The 23,195-nt window shown below is 38.4% G+C and overlaps 1 protein-coding gene across 1 annotated transcript in view; it reads left to right on the top strand.

Annotated features, from left to right (window-relative positions):
- Positions 1-23,195, top strand: part of Cln7 (CLN7/MFS domain-containing 8) — a 143,945-nt gene that overhangs the window by 103,842 nt on the left and 16,908 nt on the right. Inside the window, exons 5-7 of the mRNA XM_083133771.1 lie at positions 8,675-8,875; positions 14,516-14,615; positions 16,549-16,683. Coding sequence (XP_082989897.1) covers positions 8,675-8,875; positions 14,516-14,615; positions 16,549-16,683 — 436 coding nt within the window. The remainder of the gene's footprint in view (positions 1-8,674; positions 8,876-14,515; positions 14,616-16,548; positions 16,684-23,195) is intronic.

The following is a 23,195-nucleotide window of genomic DNA, read 5'->3' as shown; positions in this document are numbered from 1 at the left end:
CAATTTTTTCTTTAACCTCGGCTATGGCATTGTTCAGAGGATCCAGATTAGGTATTTGGAGTGACTGAATCTGTTCCTTTAGAGTGGAAATCACTAGATCAAAATCTTCTTGTGATTTTATGCTTTTGACAATTGTTTGGAGCTGTGCCTGGACATTATTTATCTGTTCTTCCAATTGTTGTTTCAATTGCTCAGAGTTGTTAGCCTGGGTCTTAAATTTGGCTTGAAGAGCTGCTACAGCTTCTTCTAAACTTTGAAAATTATCTAATGTGGCCAAATCAGTATATTTCTGAAGCAACAATTTGAGTTCAGAATCAATTTTAAGAAGAGGGTCCATGCATTGTGATTGCAAATTTGTAATTTCTAATTGAAGACTGGCATTGAGTGTAGTTTGTAAAGCTTGTAAATCACTTCTTAATTTCTTGACTCTGACATCAAGCATCAAAATCTCATCACTGTGATCTTCATGTCTTGTATGGCCAAAAATATCATTAGGCATTTTTGATTTAGTAGTTATTTATTATTGAATATCTGATTCTTAATTCTATAAAAAAGGGTATAAGCTTGTCATAAGATCCAGGGACCTCAATATATAAGCAATCACCAGCAGAAACAGTATATACAGTGCCAGAAACCATGTTTGAGTGCTTAATTCTGTAAATATTTCTCCCTACTGAAATTTTAACATCACCCTCAGGGGTTGTAATAAATTGCAATTGCCCACCTACAGGTAATTGGTAATGATTTAAATTATTGTTAAATATGTACAATATTTTACCTGTTTCATCATCAATATCTGTAAATATGCTGTTCAGATGAATAATTAACAAGCCACTCAGTTTAGATATTATATCAGGAGAGGGTTGTGGTGTTGGCAGCTCCATAATAGCCTGTTTTTTGAACCCAAATAAGTTCATAGGCATGTTTATTTATTTCAAATCATGCTCTGTAATTGGGCATTGATTCCCATTTTTCAAATCACAATGCCCCCATGGTAAAGTATGTATGCCACATGATAAAATACATCTCTTATCATCATGTGGGTCCAGGGCCACTTTTCTTACAACATTTGAAGTCAACAAGTGATCCACACTCTGAATTCTGGATTCTGATGTTCTGATTAAATTCTGGGATTTGAGGCAATTTTTATAATCTTCAAATTGGAGCTCTTTTTCAACAGTTACTTTGCCAATGCCCTTGGCTTTTTTGACAACAGCACTACATGTTTTAAAACTGTACATCTTGGCACTTAACCCAGCAAATTCCACAATAACATCACCAAGTGTCTCATCTTTTAACTTGCCAGGCACCTTTTTGTTGTGGGGTTGAATATTCAGATGGCCTGGCAATTCACTGGTATCAAAATATTTAAACAATTCAGGCTGAGTCATATATTTATAAACATCTTCTGTTTTAATATCAAGAATAAAACTATCCGTGTCCATGTACATCAATTTTACACGATCCTTATAAAAAGGTTTCAACACATCATAATACAATATTAACATATGTAATTTGGCCAATTCCAATATCCCAGCCCCTACATAAATAGGTTTATCAAACTTAATCTTTGTTTTTTTCATGTTGAAAAGTGCCATATTTTCATCATAAATTCTTCTGTAATTGAAATTAGGCTTTGCAACCAATTTTTTGCTCAGGCTGGGGTCAGTAATTATTTTAACATCGGTATGTTTTCTGACATTTTCAATTGTTTTGCCATATACAGAATTGACCATCAATTTAAACAAGGCCTTATCAAATTGGCTCTTTGCAGATGTTCGAAGCTCCGTGTTTGTATCAATATATGGTTTCAACCATCTTGAGTGCCTGAACCTTAAGACTTTGCCAACTTTGGTCACTTGAACACCATGATGCATCAGGAACTGGAGGTTCTTGTAATATATGACATAGCCCTGTTTTGGCTCCAGAGTCATCATCAATTTCTTCTGTTTAGAGCCAGGTGAGCACTTAACCTCGGGAATTGGGGACAGATCAGAAAATTTGTTATGTAAATTATCTGGAATTGTCAGATCAACCTCTAAGAAGAGGCCATAGTTACTGTCATCAAAATCCTTAAGATCTTCAATATTGAAATCTTCAACCCACTCAAGCCCTGCATATGGCAGTTTATCCATCATAGCATAACCATACAGGCTGTTGGCATCTACATACAGTATATAATTTGATGGCAGTGCTGGATCATAATCAGGCATATATTTGTTATTTGCTCTGGCATATCTCTGAGAACATTGCACCATCCCCCCTCTTATATCTTCCTCCATAAACAGATACTTATTTTGATCTTGGATCAGATCCAATTGCTTTTTGGTGTTTAAAAACATTGCAGCCCATGCTAGGGCCGGGGCACTGTAAAAATACACTGGGTCCAGCTCATAATTTTTCATGGAAGATTTTCTGAATGCCTGCAATATATCAGCTAAGAGGGTCACATCAAGTTTCAAATATGCCATGTGATAATCACCAAATGTCTGGCATTTTAAATTGTTCCACATCAATTGGGCATGGTGATAATCTTCATCAGTGATTCCAGATCCTCTGATTTTGCTGTAAAACTCATGTTGTGGAGGCAAAGAACATTCATCAAATTTAGAAAAATCTGTAACATAGTCATATGGATATACACCCTTCCGCCTAATTAATTTCAGGTCCTGATTTGGAAACAATGCACGTGTGATTTTGAATTGATCATCAGATAATTGAGTGGCCAGTGTAGCCAGGCTAGCAGATAAAATTCTGTAAGAATCAAGAAATCTTATGTGAATAGGAACACCATTAACTTTAATTATTTTGCTAATAGCAATATATTTCTCATCATTTTCAGCTAAAATATTTAAATTCTGCTTGTCAAACCCCTCATATCTGATCAAATGATGGAAATCATAATTGGATGCTCCATGGCAAAATATGGGGACAAATCTTGGTCTCTTGATCTGAATATTACAGCTATTACACAGGGCCATTAAGAATTTACCATCTGTATGAGAATGGTGTTTCACCTTGATATTTGTATCTGAAAATTCAGAATCACATACAGGGCATTTTTCTGCATTGTTGAAATCTTCAATCTGTTTCTCTGTTAAAAACAACATGGGTTTTGATTTCAACAAAATATTAGATGCTATGTCACGGCACTCATTTTCTATTCTATGTGCAAATATTTTGATGGCATCTGGCCCCATGTATGAATATTCTTTACTAACAACACCATCCTGTACAACCACATAATAAAAGCTGGAAGGTTCATGTAGCTGGTATGGTGTAATTGAAGATTCTTCAGGATCTGGATTGCAGGATGCAAGAGATTTGAGAATTGATTCAAAATCACAGACAATATATGCTGGGTGTTCCAACAAGGCTTCAAATTTTTTGAATTTACAATTTTCACTTGGATTAGGCATCACCATATGAACAGGTTTATGGTTCCCACAGTATTTCAGATGCTCAATTAACTTGTTTTTGGCAATTTCTGCACTCTCTTCACGAACCCCCTTCACCATTTTTTGACCATAAAATACAGTTAAGCATCTTCTGCACAACTTGAATATTATATTGGATTTGTCTAGTTGTGTTCTCACTAAAGCTTCAAGATTATGTATCAGAGTGTAATGATATGTGCCATCCCCTTCAATTAAGAGCAAATCAATCGGAACAGCAGAATCATCATCAAATATACTGATTCTGAGAGGTTCTATCGGGCAATTGCCAGTGGAACAAATAAATACATTAATAGATAATTGTCTACCATTCATATCCCTGGCTCTTTTTTCAAATTTATCAATATTCTGAATAGACATTGGATATTCTAAACCCTCCATTGCCTCATCAAAATCGTGCTCATGTTGTTTGTAATAAGTTATTCTCTGAGGATTTCTTGAAACTGGATACAAAGCAGCTAATATACACCACAAAAAACATTTCTGGTCGGTATTTTCTATATTAACCACGGCTCTTTTGTTTTTAATATTGTCAGGTAATGGCAGATATGTAGATCCTTGTAATGGGCTGAATTCAGAAATATTAACATATAACTTGTGTGGAGAGCCGCATAGGCTCCATCCAGACTCTTTTGCTGCAAATTCAGAGTGTTTGATATTCAATTGATCTATCAACCTGCTTATTATTGTGTCTGAATTTGCATTTGAATATACCGGTACAGTTTCTGTTATGTGGGGCTGTGTAAATTTTGTGCCATTTGGTTTCTTATATTGAGTATACAATTTGAGGGACAGCTTATAAGAGCCATTTTGTGCATTTAGAATTGCCTGCAGATCAGGATTTACACTGCTCAAAAAATTCTCAATACCACATCTTGGCTCTGATACAAACCGATAATCTCTTAATTGGCTATTAAAACTGCTATGGATGGGTTCATAGCGTGGCTGTTTTGCTGCTCTGGCATTAAGAGGTGCTTCATGCTTTCTTTTCAGACCAGATGTGGATGGTTGTGGGGGCAATATTGATGACTGTGCAGAACAAGTATCTTTATGTGTATATGTGAAGTATTGCATGCTATATTTTCTATTGCATTTGGGGCAAATTTTTGTGGGAGTTCTGTATTTGTCTGGGTTACAAATCTTTTGGTGTCTGGCCCAATTAGAGCTAAATATATTTTTATTGCACTGATTGCAATATTTTTGACTTGGCATTTTTATTATTGTTTATTATATACAATTTCCTGGGTTTCAATTCAAAACTTTATACTGAATAAAAAATATCAGTTGGGTTCAGCTGTGTGATTTGTGTGTGTGTGTATGTGTGTATGTGTGTTAATATTTTTGGCTTTGGTATTTATATAAAATTTCCTGGGGTTCAATTCAAAACTCTATGCTTATTATAACAGGTTGTAAAGCCAATAGCTTACAAGTGGAAAAAAAAAAAAAAATATTCATTCACACTGACCCAGCGCAAATACCTGCACAAACATGCATGTCTAGAATGGCAATAACCTTGTTATGTATTGATTTTTGTATAACAGGCTGGGACAAATATAAGCTTGACTCTAAATATGAGTGGATTACAACAAATATCAGATTTTATATTGTTCAATATGAATATTTAAACCAAACAGGCCTGTAAGTATGAGAAGCACTGTATCAACACATCTGTTCTCCTCACCCACTCTCACAATACTGGCTGATGCAACACTCGGGAATTTCTGTAAGTACTGGCGCTGAGGAGAAACATGCAAAACAAAAATCAATACTACCGTCTCGGGAATTGTACATACTAACACAGAGGGGAATTACTTGAAACATGCAAACATATAATATAAGAAATAAGAAAGTCACGGAGCAATTCTAGAAGAGCTCTGCATATTGCATTATTTTAATATTAGATAAACAATTGAACCTGGTATCCAATTAAACTTAAACCAGAAGTAAATATGTGTGGGTAGGTATGGGTTTTTGCTTAATTTCAGGTGTAGCCAAAAAAATATCAATTTTTGACAAGTTTATGGACAAAAATCTGGCTGATGCAACTTTTGTAAGTATGGGCAAATCAATCTGAGGGGCTCTTCCTTTCACAAAAAATTCCCGAGGGCATTTTTACAAAAATCTTGGATTAGACAGGGTTCCACACTTGAGCAAAAAGCTCATATGCTCATGTTGAGCTTGTTTTAAGTGTAAGCAAATCTGCTTGAGGGGGGCTCTTCCTTTCCTGAGTTTATAATACAGTCAATACTACTACTAATGCACGGCTTGTCAAAATTTGATCTTGCCATTTTATCCCTAATATTTCACTAAGAAATTCTTAAACGAATCGTACGGACCTGGAGACAAAAATATGGGTGCCTTCGGTATTATCCTTTTCAAAAGTTTGCAACGCTGACAGAGCAAAGGAGGAAATCGGGTAACTCCTGTCGCCCATTACACAATCCCGTTTCTCTCACTGTTAATTGGTGGAGTCGTCTCACGTCTCTACTTGTACAGAGACTTGTTCTCATTCGCCTGGTCTACAGTTAGCTGGTATGGAGTTTATGGTTGGTGAAATTTGCAAGTGGTACAACATACATGGACAAAAGACAGCACAAATCTCCAAGGGATATCCACAGGACATTCACAATGTTCAAATCAGATCCGTGGATATTGTGGATATCACATGGATATTCAGTCCTGGAATGGTTGCTTAGAAAAGTTAGTCATCTACTGGATGCCATCATAAAGTCGCAAACCTACCAATCTCTTCAGCAGTGTGTGCAGTGACGTGCCCAAGGGGGCAGGCCCGTAGCCAGGCAGGGGCCAGGGGAAGCCCCCCTTGGAACTGCCTTCAGCCCTCTTTCACATTAGGTAAACTTTTTTCTATACTTTGTTTGCAGTGAAGCTCACAACTTTATGGATAAAATCCACAGAACACGAACAGCAGCTATTACTATTACATTCGCTCACCTTGTTTATGAGCTGAAGCCTAAGCAGCTGCAAGTATTTAGAAGATTATCTTCTCTAGACTTTAGAAAGTTCCTTCATAGGGGAGCTTCTTTATCTGTACTTTTGTTACCCCTGTTGCGACCTCCCGTTTAGACAGAAATGTGTGACTTTGCATGCACATTCCCTTTGCATCTGCATCGAAGGTCAACAGCTCCCAAGTTTTGGGGACGAAGGGGAGTTTCATTACTTCGGCTGGGGGTGGAACGTACTTTAGGCACTGTGATTGAATATGTGCAATTTTTGTGTGTGATATAAATATCTGTATCATCTAAAGTAGTATGAAGTGTATAAGGAATGATTTCAGTATCAACCAATTAACACTCAAAGAGCTGTTTTAAAACATGTAGAAAAATGTATTTGTGTGGTATTTATAAATTTTATATAACTTAATGATCCCCTCCCTCACACACATAATTTGGTTTACAAAACCCCCCTGATAACCCGTGAGCCCACCTGGAGACCAATTTTAGCTACGGGCCTGTAAGGGGGGAGGAGGTCGGTGGGGGTCATACCTACCCCTCCCTTATTTGGCCCAGTATTCCTAAAAAAATAACGTCAAAGGTAGGAAAAGCTGGTAAAATGAGGGTTGGCTACCAGAAAAAAGTGTACATAACCCCTCTTTTTCGAAAATCCTGGGCACGTCACTGAGTGTGTGTGTTTGTGTGTGTGTACAGTCTGCGTGGAAAGTATTGACGCCACACCAGTGAAAGCAAGAACCACAACAGATGTATACACCAAACAAACAACAAACCTTGTAGTCAGTATTTTGTCGACCCTCCTTTATGCTTCCGGCATTCTGTCAGTCGTTTTGGAACACTCAAAGCCAGGTTTTGGAGGAGATAAACTGGCAGATTGACCCAAATGTCCCTTACGGCAGCTTCTAGCTTAAGGAGTGTAGATGTGTCCCTGTTCCTTAAACGTCGCTTCATGATAGACCACAGGTTTTCAATTGGGTTGAGGTCGGGGCTTTGTCCTGGCCAGTCATCAAAATAAGGGACACAAGCATCTTTGAGCCATGAAACAACACTTTTGGCTGTGGGACAAGGAACCCCATCCTGCATAAAAAAAGATGCTCCACTTTTTTCAAAGGACACTTCCAAAACATCATTTAAGAGCTCAAAATAGGAGTACTGATTCATGGTCTGGTTTTTAGGAAGAATAACTAACTCTCCTACACCACCATAACTAAAGGAACCCCAGACCATAATACTGGGAGGGTGTTTTATAGTTGGATGTGTGTACTGAGGAAGGGTGGGATCATCACCGGGAGAACGGTACACTCGCTTGGAACCACTACCAGTAACAAAGAAAGTGGCTTCGTCACTCCACAACACTTCTTTCCAGTCATGAACAGTCCAGGTACTGTATTTCTTACAGAAATCCCGTCTTTTCTTACGATGCTTCTCTGTAAGGCAAGGTTTCGGGCGAGCTCTGTAACTGTGTAGCCCTAAGTCATCATGGATCTTCTCCTGAATTGTCCGGAGGGACACATTATCAAGCAAGAGAGGATATTTTTCTTTCAGTTCCCTAGCTGTTAACGAAGGTTGGTTCCTTAGCTGCCTTTTCATGATGTGCAGTGTTTTTTCAGACACTTTCCTAGGCCGACCAGACTTAGGTTTTGGGCAAGGCATTTTGACCCCACCTTCGTTCTTGAAGCGTTTCACCAAACGTTGCAGTGTTCTCAGGTTCACGCCTGTTTGTGTCGCGATTTCTGTGCTTTTTATGCCTGCTCTAAACAAGGCAATCACCTGCTCAGTATCACCAGGCTTCAATATGTTGTAAGGAATCGTTTCACACACAAAATCAACTCAGAACACCAACACAACAGCCCAAAATTCACAGGAAATACCACACGCACGTGCGCACGTACAATAACGTCTCCCACTCGAAACTGAGTGAGTTGAAACTTGCAGCTACGAACAAAGGAAGATCGCAGGTGGTAGTTTACTGCCCATGAACGACAACTCTTTTCACGGTGTCGTTTAGGAGATAGGTGGTCCTATGTGAAAACGCGAAAATAATTGACGTCAATGCTGTTGGTGTCAATACTTTCCCCGCAGACTGTATGTAATGGCATCCTCTGCACTATTCATTTCCACGATTAAATCTCTTACAACTATTTATTCTCTTCTGCATACCTCAAAAGGTTCCATCTATTTTAGACACCCTTTATAAATATACAAGCAACAGTTCAGACTTTTAAAACTTCCACATTTATCTAATTCCAGCTATCCAAGCAGCCTTGACACCACTGGGAGAGGAAGGGTGGTCACCCATTCCAGGAGTGCTAACCTTCAACATGTACACAGTTGCTGGATGGATTAACGTGGCTCTAGGAATTATAAACTTCGTATTTTTCCTTCCATTTATGTTCCAAGAACAACGAATTGCAGCCAAAGAAGCAATGAAGAAACAAGGAAAGCTTTCTGGTAAGATATAGACAGGCAGGAGCTCCAAAAACTATTTGAAAGCTAATTTTGTATAAATTATACCTGAATGTACCTGTACAAGTATTCACTTTACGATGTTCAGCCACTGTCAATGAGCCTAATGGGTGGTAGAAATGATACGAATGTTTTTGAGTCACATGACTCATAACTTTCTCACAACTATTCATGAGTTAGATGAAAACCTTCCAAGTCCAAGAAAAATGGCAGGACAGACTATATATGCCTCAAATTTACATGAGGTATCAACTGTTATTTACCTATCAAGTAAGCTTCAAACCGCCATTTTTGTTATTTTAAAAATGGCGCCTCCCCTACACACTTGCACCAGTGAAAAGGAGTGGTTTCTTGCCCTCTGTCAGCCTAAAACTTACAGAATTTCTCGGCAAATGAAAATTCAATATCTCTGTGCATGCTTACCTCACCAGCAAGTTTACTAATGGAGGAGAAAGTTGGACAATGGCTTCAGTTCGCAGGCAGATGGGTGGAAAGGCCTTCGCAGTGGCTCATACGTGACTGCACGTCGACCCCAAAGACTTATTCTTCTTAAGGTACACAGGCACCAACTCAAAGTTGAAAATATATGTAGATCAGCTATAGGTCTGAGCTAGAATGCAGCAAACGTGTGCAACCCTCCATACAGAAATCTACTAGATATGAAACAAAAACAAATTAAGGTTTCCATTTGAGTGAGTCTCCCTTGTGTCTCAGGTAACAGGCTTAGCTCATTTTCACTATCTTTCTGTCTCAATGATATGAATGGATAGTGAATTGATGAATAATGTGAATGCCCTACCCATGGGACCAGTGTAAGAATTAAGCTTTTTGCTTTGGGGGTGCCCACTCAGGGACAGGTTTTTTTATTTCATTTTTAGGGGGGGATTTGTATTTGCAATTGCCCCCCCCTAATCACGGACGTTCGCATATTTTTTCCCCATGAAGGGACAAACAAGGTATTTTTCCCCATGGAGCATATTACCCCGATAATAGTGTTTCCCCCTCAAAAAACACCACTTGAATTTGAAATTTTAGCATAATACTCGTAATTAATGTAAATTACTATGACTGAAATCAAATTATACGTGTTCTACTTGTAGGTTGACATACGTTTTCGAAGGGGGAGATGTGGTCATCCTTGCCCCCCTCCCTTTCCAGATGTTCCATGCCCCTGTATTATTATACTTTCACTTAGAAATTTAGTGTAGAGGAATCTTATTGCTGTTATTAAACAATATTATACTCTTAAAAAGAAAATTAAGTGTTTTCAAGCCGATGAAAGTTCGAAGTAACTACGGGGGAAGGAGGTTCAGTAGCACAACCACAAGGGGGCAGGGGCATTGCCTTTTCCCAACCTTGGACGGAAATCAATTCTAGGGGGAGGGGGCAAACATTGAAGTAAAATAATGCAAGACTAGCAGAATCTAAGAGTAGCAGGACAAAAGAATACTGAAAATGGAATTAGTTTTCAAGTCTTTCTTGCATTATTTCTTCCAGATGGCCAGGAGCATCTGCAGGGGGGCACAGAGGGGCAATTGCCCCCACGACTTCAAGTTTTATACAAATTAAATTTAATTTCGTAAAATTGTCTCGCTCGCTTCGCTCGCAATATCTCCTTTTCTTACAGTCTTCAGAGCAGTTGTTCCTCTACGCTGAATGATTGAATGAGAAAAATTGTAAACGAGAATGCCATGGCATCCCATAAAATTTTTTGCGTTCTATCAAATGAATACTGTTTTCAATTTATATAAATTTGAATCGAAAGATTTCCTTGCCCGCTTCGCTCGCATTTTCTTTCTTTTTTGTAAAGTATTGTGAATTACCAGAGGGACAAGTAAGAACAACTAAGTACTTCAGACAGTTGCTGCTATGACAGTTTGGTTTGGAGGGAAAGGAGCGTGCACATTTCAAAGACAATTTATATCATTTTTGCATTTGGTTTGTTATGGGGCGGATGAATTGTTTATGTAATGTATTTAAATAATATGTTTTACATGCACGCACGCACATATATATCCATCAATGCAATAAAACTAAAAGTGTGAGATAAAATGAGATTTTTCTTTCCCGGCTGAACTTTCATCAAGGCATTTGCCCCCTTCTAATCAGAGGGTGTGCGCAGGCCTATGGTCAGTGTTGCAAACTCATTATTCCCAGCGTGGCCTCTTCCCAGCAAAAGGGGGGGGGAGAGGGGTTGGAGCAAAACTATTAGAGGGAAGGGAAAATGGTTGTTTATGACAGAAACTCCCCTCTGGGCCAAGGACATCACTTTCCAGTGAACACTTGCAAACTAGCACAACAAGAACTGAAACAACCCGAGTACCTGCACCTGCATTACATTGGTGACCAGAAGTTTGGAAGATTTGTTAGCTAACCGGAACTGGTTTATGACTGCATCTAAAAATAACCGATTGAGACAGGGCAGAGGCAAGTAGGATAGTTCGATTGGAAATCGCGTCCGGGAATGTTGAAGGAAGTTTGTTTCCTTAGTGCGCGGGTTTTCTTAAAGGTGGGTTGGTCGTGCGAGTATTGTGGTGAGTCAGTGTGTGTATTGTGGTGAGTCAGTGCGTGTATTGAGGTCAGTTCGTACGTGAATTATATTTTTGTGTTGTGAACTAAAATGAGTGACATAATTCAGGATTTATTGACAACACCATTTGTTCTACATCTGTATGAGGATAAGCTACAAATCCTGAAAATAGGTAGGCCTCAGCCATCCCTTCCACAGCTTAAAGTTGAGCACAAAGAAAAGAACAGAGTATATATTAGATGTTTTCATGAAGCTAACTATACAAAATACCCTTGGTTAACTGGGTTGAGTACAGCTAATAAATTGTACTTCTAAAGGTAAGAAGTTTATTATATATTATGTGTTATATTTTATTTTCGCAAGTGGATCTGCATAAATATTTCACAATATACCCCCTGAAAATATCTGTCCATTCGAATACTATGATATGGTGAGATAGCTCAGGTCTTGAACCCAGCTTATGCCACTGATTTACACGTAATTTGGAAACACTTACATTCTAAGAAAACTCAAACTCATACACCAAAAGAGCTATTGAACTATAAGAAAACTCAAACTCATACACCAAAAGAGCTATTGAACTAGTAACACTGAGACCTAATTTCTATTTCCCATTCAACTCAATGACTCCATGTGTCGAGAAATGTGATCTACTCCAACAAATAAAGCTGACAAAATCAACTCTACTAGACATGGTGCAAGTTTAGGTGCTTTTTGTAAAACCTCTGATGTCAAGTAGGATGCAATTGTTCTAAAGGTTAAATAACTGTTTTCTCAATGATTTTTAAGTGTGTTTTGTAAACTATATGCTTTAACTCCATTTTCTTTGTGGGGATAAAAACATCGCTGGCAGGGATTACAATACTTTTCTTCCGCTTAGAATAAAAAAATTGTGGGGTGGAGGGAGTTTTCCCTGGCATCCCCCTTTAATTCACACACTGTCTGGGGGCACTAATGCTACGAGTTCTTCATAATCAGTAACGTCATTTTTTAGGACATTGCTCTACAGGGTTGCATGCCTTAAAGGAAAATTCCAGCACTTTAATTGCATTAATCTCTCTTCCCTTTATTTTGTGCTTTTGGTTTGCATTGCTTCTGGTTTAATCGTTTGTTTAAGTCCACTTTCTGCACAGAAAGGCTAATGAAGACTGGACCTACTGTTTAAAATGGGATCCAAGGGTCCACCAGGTATCGAACCCAGGACTTCTTGATTGCAAAGTGACAATGTTACCACTATGCAAACAGGGAGGCACTTTCTAGGTTAATCACAACAAATTGCAAATTTGAATAGCAAATTGAAATAGATAAAAATAAATAAGCCATGGCCTACCTACTGACAGCCCACTCCCATGTGCCTCAACAGAGGTGGGACATCATCCAACCAGTTACGAGGGTCACTATTTATATTTTGAGCCTTGGCAACACTGATTGAAGTTAGGCGCGATTTGACGTTTGCACGGAATCGTCTGGCATTATTGACCATAACGTACTTCAAATGTTTTGTCAATAGCTTCATTTGTGTTGTTTATGTTGCCTTGGAGATTGCGCGACAACAATAAAATGGAATTAACTCATGAACATTTTCGTGCCATGATTTTTTATGATTTTCGACGTGGATTATCAAGACAAGAGTGCATCGATCAACTTACTTCCACATTTGGCGATGAAGCCCCATCCTTTGCCACTGTGAAACGCTGGTATAACGATTATAATCGTGGCCGCCATTCGCTCACCGACGAGATTCGCGAAGGTCGTCCAAAATCAGTTATTGTTCAAGAAAACATTGATGCTGTGCAAAACCTAATACTGCAAGATCGTCATGTGACATACTGTGAGATTGAGGCAACCATAGGCATTAGTTTCACCAGCATATATAAAATATTACATGATGATTTAGCTGTGAGAAAGGTATGTTCTCGTTGGATCCCACACAATTTGACAAAAACTCAAAAAGACGCTCGCGTCAATTGGTGCAAACAAATGCTCAATAAATACAATCGTGGTGCTTCAAAAGACGTATATAAGATTGTAACAGGTGACGAATCATGGATATATGCATATGAGCCGGAACGTAAACAGCAGTCGACTGTATGGGTGTTTCAAGATGAACCCAATCCAACAAAAGTTGTTCGCGTTCGAAGCACATCGAAACAAATGGTCGCTTGTTTTTTTGGGAAAACTGGTCATGTGGCAACTGTGCCTTTAGAGGAACGTAGAACGGTCAACTCTGAATGGTACACAACAATTTGTTTGCCAGAGATCTTCGGTCAAATACGGAAAACGAACAAACGCCGTCGAATCATTCTTCATCAAGACAATGCCAGCTGTCACACATCTCGTCTAACAACCGACTTTATGAACAGTCAAAAAATCGAATTGATGGGTCATCCTCCGTACAGTCCTGATTTGGCACCCAATGACTTCTTCTTGTTTCCGAATGTCAAGAATAAATTGCGTGGACAACGATTTTCGTCGGCGGAAGACGCCGTTGATGCGTTCAAAAACCATATTATGGAGGTGTCTCAAGAAGATTGGAAAAACTGCTTTGACAAATGGTTCGAACGAATGCAAAAGTGTATTGACCATAAAGGAGAATACTTCGAAAAACAATAAAGCAGTTTTCAATGCCAAATTCCTGTTTTTTCATTGTTAGGCTCAAAATATAAATAGTGACCCTCGTACAGGTTTACATGTAGTCAGTATGATCATCCTCCAGTCGTTGTTGTAGGTTTCCTCAGCTTGTTTGTAGCTCCCCAATTTTACTCAGGATGGTGAGTGGCCACCGATCCCATACAGAGGCCAAAATCTCAGGATGAAAGCTGTTATGCTTCCCCCATTAGACTTGAACCTGCAGTGTCCCGTAGCCGGATGCCTTAGATTGCACAGCTTTGGTGCGGGACAAACTGAATTAGATAAAGGAATAAATCAGATTCAGACCCGATGGGGTGATCGTCCTTTTCTACTACCCAGACCAGGCTTTAGTGGCATATAAAATGTCTAATATTTTTGGCAACTCAAATGTCACACTTTTCACACTTAGCCGTGACGATGTGATTCAACACAGTGTGCACTGATTAAAGATTTTTCATTTCCAGAGGAAGAAACTTGGAAGGGCATTTCTCCAGACTATGTTGCCACATGGACACTGATAGCCACTTTTTTCACCATCGTCTTCAACTTTGTTCTTCTAGAGACGTAAGTAAGTTGATATATTACCTGATTTTCATAACTCACGCATATGCAACACATTGCAGTGGTGAGGCAGGATCCGAGGGCCACAAGGTTGTGCTTACCTTTTCAAAGATATTTTTACCAGTACAGGTAATTTAGGTGAAAGATGCATACAATGTACAGTGATAATTGCAACAATTTTTTGTGCGTTTGTGCACACATGTAGTACAGTTAAAATTAAACGAAACCTTGTTTCCTCCTGCGTTGGAGTTGGCAACCCTGGCACATGGCTGCACATGAGGGTTTCATGGATTATTAAACAGAGCTTGTTTTAAAATACCACTATTTTTCTGAAATTTTACAGTAGAAAATAAATATTTTTATGTCCCTGTATATATCAGCACAAGTATTTAACCTGTGCCATATTTATTTACATGGGTAGTAATATTTCACTAAATTATTATTATTCTCATCTCATCACAGTGACATTCCAATGCTCATTTTTACTCAAGGCACAACTATTCATCAATTAGTACCATAATTATGTGTACAACTGTATGGTTCTGTGAAATATATCTTCCATATTTTTTGCAAAAGTCAAGAAAACTATATAAAACAATAATATTATAAATATTATACCCCCTCTGTCCCATAATTATTGTCCAGTACACCTTTGTTTGTTGTCTCATAATAATTGCCCGATATTCAAACTGTGACATTGGGGTATACAGAAGAAGAACATGAAACACGGGAATGAGTCATACAACTTTATAACTCAAGGATCAGTACAAATTGTGCTTCCCATCTGCCTGTTCGTCTGTCATTCCTGTACTACCATTTTGGCATACCGGACTATAATTATGGGAAAGAGGGAGTAATATTTAAAAAGATTTCTTCAAAGTGATGTGGGTGGGAGATTAATCCCTCCAATCCCTTATGAATCACCGCTTGGACTAACACTTGTGTTTGCACAGATTCCAGTATTTTATATTTCTGTATATAGTATAGCGAATTTTAGAGTTCATTCCTTGATCTGAGAATAAAACTGAAGGAATATAATGGAACTAGATTTTTGAAGCCTTGAGAAACACTTGTGCTGCTTCCTGTCTAGCAACAGGCCTCAAATTAAGAAGGGAAGATTTTTCAAATTTCTTACTGAAGCAACTTTTCACATCTATTGACTTTTCCAAATATTGACACTTAGCGGACTTGCCTAAAAATAACTTGTTTTTCCACGTAGATGGGATTTTTTGCTCATTTTCACAAAATCATGGGAAATATCTTTTTAAGTTTCTTATTATTTGACGAACTGTTCTGAAATCTACAAGATTCCACCAATATATGTTTCATGTTGTATAAATTTTCTCACATTTATTCATGTTCATGGAACAATTTTCTTGAATGAAAAGATAGTGTAATGTTACAGAACACAAATTTTCAATATGCAATATGGAAATAATTAATGGAAAATAACCTTCAGATGCAAAATCTATGTGAAGAATTTATACAATGTGCATAGAAATTGTTCAATGCAGTTCTCAAGAGCATAGGCGGAAGTGCAGTGTAATTCTATATGAGTACAAGTTAGAGTTAGCAGCGACAGAAACAATACACTCACAGCATCCAGCAGTTGGAATTTGAAAGAAGTGGTTACAATGCACATTCACAAGAAACGTGGTGCAAATATTCCTTCACAATAAAAGTGAATAGCGAAAGGCAGGCTTTGTCTGTCACTCATCTTATTGGACAGTAGTTGTACGACAGGCTATGCCCATCATACATCCGGAAAGTGTTAATCAATAATTATCAACATGTATAGTATTATCTCATTCATGGATTTCTAAATGTTGTAAATCTTGATAGTGGAAAGAACCAGTACCATCACAAACAACATTTAGTGTTTATGAAGCACAGTTTGTTGGCTCTTGATACTTCCTGTTTTCTTTTGTCCATGTAGGCTTGGGACGCCCCTTGTGATGGATCAGTTTGGCTGGAATGAATCCGAGGCCATCAACTATATGGGGATCCTGATGTCTGTGGGAGCAGTGGTCGCCTGCTTCACCTTCATTGCAATAGGCCCCCTTTCCAAGAGGTAGGTGTTCTGTCCTTTAAGGCCCACTTTAGACAGAAGCATTTCCACATATCGTGTGGGTATGTGAATTACTCACAATTACAGATTAATAAGCATTCTTAAAAAATATTTAAAAAAATATATTTAAAAATTACTAAACTTGTTTTACTTAAGATTAGTGAGTATGTGCTATTTCCAAACAACGTTTTAGGAATCAACTGTTCCCTTCATCAGGTTCTTTCTTGATTAGCGAGATCACTTCATAGTGACGTCAAATTGAATTAAATTTGCGAGGCTCGGGAAACCCGTGACTTTGAGTACGACATGACGTAAGCAGGTAGGGGGAGTGAAGGGGAAATTTGTGGGCAGGGAGTGGAATCGGACAACTTCCTGCATTCTGCGAGAAGGCAATCCGGATCCCTCACGGGCCAAAGTGAATTGGCGTGCGTCTCTTAACTTTTCAAGTCGAAACTGTATTTTAAAATTGACTTTTTAATTTACGTGGTTTTACTAAAGGATGGTAGTGGGGATGGAAGTTTTAACAGGATTGGGCAAGTTTTTAGAATTAATTTTCTACCATAGTCATTCCTATATCCTTTTTCCTTGTTTTTAAATCAATTTGACGTGGCTATGAAGTGATCTCGCTAGTCAAGAAAGAACCTGATGAAGGAAACAGTTGATTCCTGAAACGTTGTTTGGAAATAATACATACTCACCAGCGGCGTATGCTGAGACCAACACCCGGGCTATCCAAATATAGTAGTGTTTGAATTTTAAATGAAAATCTGTCTGGCAAAAAAAAAGGGGGGGCTCTTCCTCATTCATTTTGGATTTGTTTTTGTTTACATCAAAATCTTACCATTAAAAACAACAATAGTAAGCAATGGACATAAACTTGACACATCCTTTCCCATTGCACTAATATTTATTGTTATTAATTATCTTTTCTCTTGTACAAATGTTTATTGTTCTTAATATTAATTTCTGTAATTTACCTATCACTGATAATGTCAGGATAGTGACTAACCTGTATATACTTATCTTGTAAAGGCTATTACCATGGCAATTACAAGTGTCTTTTGTCTTGACTTTGGAAGTTCGGGTTTGGTTTTTGGAAATAGAGTGATCAAGTTGAATTATAAGAAGTTTAATTTCTTTGAGTGACATGGATTATATGTTAGGCATATAAGTATTTAGTTTGCAAAGAAGTAAAATAGACTTCCTTTTTCTTAGTGCAAACTTAACTTTGATTTTTATATGGTTTGAACAACGAAGAGAGATATTACGCCCATACCCTGAGAGGCATCACGTGTATGCTTTCGAGTCTTTCATGTGAATTTATTATTTGCTCTGGTAGTTAAATCATGTTCTTTTGACCAAAGAACGTGTCAAACTATTTCATAGCCGGCCCCTGTGATGGAGTGGTGTCAACCTCCGTGGCGGAGTGGTTTGCAGAGTGCGATACAACACCAGGGGATCCGGGTTCGAGTCCCGGGTAAGGCATGGGTATTTGTGTCTGTCTGTCCTGAAAAGTCCTGAAATAGAAATTAGAATGAAATGCTATGAGTGAATGACGTGTGATGGGGGAAGTTTCCGCATACGAGTGGTTAGCACATCGCGCTGCGATGCCAAGGGTCCTGGGTTCGAATCCCGGTCAGGCTTGGTTGTTTATGAATGTCCATTCATCAATTTCATCACTCATCCCCATCTTCGCAAATTAGCCAAGAGGCACAAAACGCGAAGTAAAATAAACTAAATCAATCAATCAATCAAATATATATAAAAGAGGTTAGCACATCGTGATACGATGCTAGGGGTCCCGGGTTCGAATCCTGGCCTGGATGTTTCTGAGTGTTCATTCTTCAATTTCATCATATCATCCCTCATTCCCATCTTCGCAAATTAGCCAAAAGTGGCACAAAAAGCGAAGTAAAACAAATCAAATCAAATCAACCATTTCATGCTTATTTATAAAAAGGAGCGGTCCATAACATGCGATATGAAGGACTTACATGCGAGTATAATAATAATAATAATAATAATAATTAACTTCTTACCTTACTTGAAGGTAAACTCCATTCTTCTCTCCTTTTGTGTGAATTTTTTGGTCACTTTATCGAAGAATGTGTCCTCACATGAATAGCCAAATTACTAAAATGCAGAACAACACAACACATGTCAACAACACAGCACAACAAAACGACCTCGGTCACTGATTTTTTTTTTTTTTTACAAAAAAAAGCATTCCCATCAATGGTGAACATGCTACGCAGGCAACACGAGGAACTCTGATCTCAGACATGTTTGACCATATATACACACTTTGCGAAAAACACCAACCCGCGTCGTTGAAAACAAGTGCGGTGAATAGTTGCTATGACAACAAGGACTGTTTATGTTGCCAAACGTATTTCCGTTCAAAGGGATGGCTCGAGCCGAACCCCCATTGTGAGTGCAAAGGTTTTGACATTTTGACAGGGGGAGGGGGGGGGGGTTGCTTGAAACAGAAGTAAACAGGATGGCAACATGGCTGACGTCGTCAGAGTGTCCCATATAGCTACGACCACAGTGGAATTCCAACGAGAAGCAGAGTGCCAACTTCAGGAGAAAATCACTAAATTTGGTGGATTTATAATGCTTTTATGTGACGAAATTCATGGGAACTGGAAGAGAGACGGGCAATGCTCGAAGGGATGGAGGGGGGAAGGTGATGATGTAATTTTCATGAGGCATCTTCCTAGCTTGGATAATTTGCATTGTCACCCTCGCCTATAATATTTTTTTCCAGCGATTTAGCGAATTTCGTATTTCCATTGTTGGCAACACTACAACATCGCCAGGATGCAGAGAAGCCTTCAATCTCCAGCGCTTGGGGTTGGAAGCCAGCACGAGGGATCACCAAGGTCGTCCCTGCCAGCATAAATACGTCATGGGTTGAAAGTACCGCCTGCTGGTTCAAAGACTTTTCCCTCAGACGAAGAAGCCAGACGATAAATAAAGACGACCATACACTAGCGCTTACCACTTGGTCGTTACTTGAGAGTGAAGCATCGGTTAAATTTATGAGTCGATTATTTCCTGTATTTAAATATGGGCTTCGGCAATAGCCTAGGTAGCCTAGAATATACGCGCCTGATACTCACTAATCGTAAGTAAAATAAGTTTAGTAATTTTTTTAATATTTTTTAAGAATGCTTATTAAGAAGCATTTCCTTGAACATTTTTGCTAGCATAAATGCTATGCAAATGCTTCCAAAAATCTTATAGCAGATAGTACTTTAAATGGAAGCATTTCATGTAACATATCAGTTAGCTTTTGCAATTACAATGTATAATATATACAGCACGAAAGGCATGTTGTGCTACACCATCTAGGGTGAGTGCATTGTGTTTACAATTGAAACTAAAATGGTCTTCCATACATGTACTGTATAAGTTATAGAGTATGTATTTAAGCAATGCCATTGCTTTGTAACTAAAACATTATTCCTCTCAGTTGAATAGTTGGCTTCTAAAAATGTGGAGTGATACTTTGTTTACTTCTCCCATGGTCACCATTACATCTGCACTCGTGACCTACAGGTTGATTCCGATTGTTGATGCTATGAAAAATGCTACAGAAATAGGACGGATTCTATCCTCAAGAAGTGCCATGAAATATGCCATGGCATTTGAAATGCCATAAGATTTTTCACTTTACACAGTAGCATTTTAGTCATGGCATAAATGTTTGGAAAAATGCAGAGGAAAATGCTAAAGTGGGCCTAAGAAAATGTTTTACAATGAAGGCAGGGACGTAGGAACTAATTCAAGAGTGGGAGGGGGGGGGCAGGTTTTCCAATTAACCAACTGATTTTGGAAATCTCTCTTCCTTCATATATATATGGGGAAATAGTACATATGTATGCGTACATAAATATGTGTATTACATATTTACATAATTACATACTGTATAGTTTCCTAGTTCCTGGGTGTGTGGTTTCGCATATGTCAGTTTCACTCTGGCACAATGAAACATGTATGTAGATTAACTTAAACTTTAATAACATGAAGCATGTAAATAACACTGAACGTAATGAAGAGTTCCTCACAAACATACACGAATATGACGAGGCATACAACACCTAAGAATGACAATTCGTCTGAACATCACGGCCCCTCTTGGAAGATCAGCTTCCAAAATTAGAATACACAGTAATTATTAGTACCTTTACAAAATAACATATTACAATTGAATACATAGATTACAATAAACACAATTTTCTTTCTGGTTACAGATTTACACATTCTCAATTGGCAGAGGTGCTAGCTTCATAATAGGACTCTTTAAATAACATTTCAGTAAATGGATGATTTTTGGGTAACACTATAGGATGTTTCTTATCTGAAGACACATCAGCATTATGTAAACGCCCACCTACTTCTAACACACAGTTATTGTCAACGAATGGACTCAACGAAAGAAGTTTACTGGATGAGGGGAGCTCTTGTTCTGTTTGTAAACAGTTAATCTCGTTCTCATATGCTTAACGTTGGGTGACCTTGACCCAGAACTCAGTCTCAGTTGTCAACGTCTGTTCCTTTCGCTGCATGGAAGGTGCTCTACAGTTGTTTATGAATCTAAACATCCAAGCAGTAACACGTATTAATCTCAAGAATGATGAGAATCTCTGCAATAACTCCTTAGTGTCAAAGGTTGTAGTCAACAGCACGGGAATCCTTGTTTTTCTTTCCTCCTTTTTTATTTCTTTACTTTCCACTGTAGATGATTCATGCATAGGCAACTCAGGAAAGTAAAGAAATGATGGACCATTCCACCATAAATGAGCTTCACACAACTGTGTAGGGAAAGCACCACGAGAACCAATGTCTGCAGGGTTTCCTTTCGAACGCACATGAAACCACTGTTGAGGATTCGTCAGTTCATGAATGAGTGAAACTCTGTTTGAAACAAAGGTACTCCATCTTGATGGATCTGATTTAATCCATCATAAGGTGATCTGGGAATCAGACCAAAGGAAAATATCGTCTATATGCAATGACAATGATGACTGCACAACACTAATCAATTTGGCTAACAACACAGCAGCACATAACTCTAAACGTGGCAATGTTACAGGTTTTATGGGTGCAAGCTTTGTTTTCGAAACTAATAATCTGACTGTAACAGTGTTGTCATTATATACTGTTCGTAGATACACAATAGCACATGTACCTTTCTCACTGGCATCACAAAAACCAATCAGTTGACACAAAGTTGGTTCTCTACATTTTAAGCATCGTGGCAACTGTATGCTCTGTAACACAGGTAATTCAGCACAATGTATTTCCCATATATCTCTTATGTCACTAGGAATAGGTTCATCCCAATTTAACTGTTCCTTCCACAGTGATTGAATTAATATTTTAGCTAACATAGTGACTGGGGCTAGTAATCCGAGTGGATCAAAAATGTGAGCTACCTCAGACGACAATAACCTTTTGGTTAATACAGGGTGTTCACTAGGTGGGTTAATGATGAAACTCAAATGATCAGTATCCGGGTGCCACACAAGGCCAAGAGTTCTTATGAATTTGCTGTCATGGATGTAAGATATTGTAGGTTTCTCTCGCAAATGCTCAGGAATACTGTTCGACATGTCAGAATGATTCGAGGTCCACTTATGCAACTCAAATCCACCTTTTCTAAACAATTGGGTCAATTGTTGCTACATTTCTATTGCATCTGGAACACTGTCAGATCCACTGCATTTATTGTCCATATAAAACTGTTGTTTCAAGACTTCTGTTACAATCGGGTAATTTTCACCTTCATCGTCTGCTAATTGACGCAACACTCTCGTAGCAAGAAAAGCAGCTGGTGCCGTGCCATAAGTGAGCATATTTAAACGATAAACAATCACAGATTGATTGGGGGATTCTCTCCACAAAATTAATTGGTAGTCTCTGTCCTGATGATCCACTTTTATCTGGCGATACATCATCCGAACATCACTCGTCAATGCAATAAGATGGCCACGAAAACGTAACAAAATGGATAGTAACTCTGGCTGTTGTTTACCTCCATTCATTAACATGTCATTCAAGGACACACCTGTGCTAGTTTTGCTAGATGCATTAAAAACTACTCTCAGTTTCATACTTGTGCGTGTCTCTTTTGTTATAGAATGATGTGGAATGACATAAGAACTAGCGGGGACCTTGGAAGATTCACAGTCCGCCACTGGTGTCATATGATTCAAAGCAATATACTCCTGCATGAGTGACTTGTATTGTTCTAGTCTCTGGCTATCAACTCGAAGCCTACGCTCTTGACTAAGCAAACATTTCATTGCCCTATCCTTTGAATAACCTAACTCCTCACGGTTGACATTAAATGGTAAGCAGACGACCTACCGACCATCATCCTCGCGATAATGTGTTCCTCACACAATTGCTCTTCTTGACTTGGCACTCGTAAGTTAGGAATCTCCTCCAATTCATAAAACTTGTTCAGAGTTTCGTTCAGATCATTTTATTGTACAACAATGTGA

Source organism: Lepisma saccharinum, chromosome 13 (assembly GCF_977018435.1).
Source record: "Lepisma saccharinum chromosome 13, izLepSacc3.1, whole genome shotgun sequence".
NCBI classification, from domain to species: domain Eukaryota; kingdom Metazoa; phylum Arthropoda; class Insecta; order Zygentoma; family Lepismatidae; genus Lepisma; species Lepisma saccharinum.
This window is presented reverse-complemented; position numbering and strand designations above follow the sequence as displayed.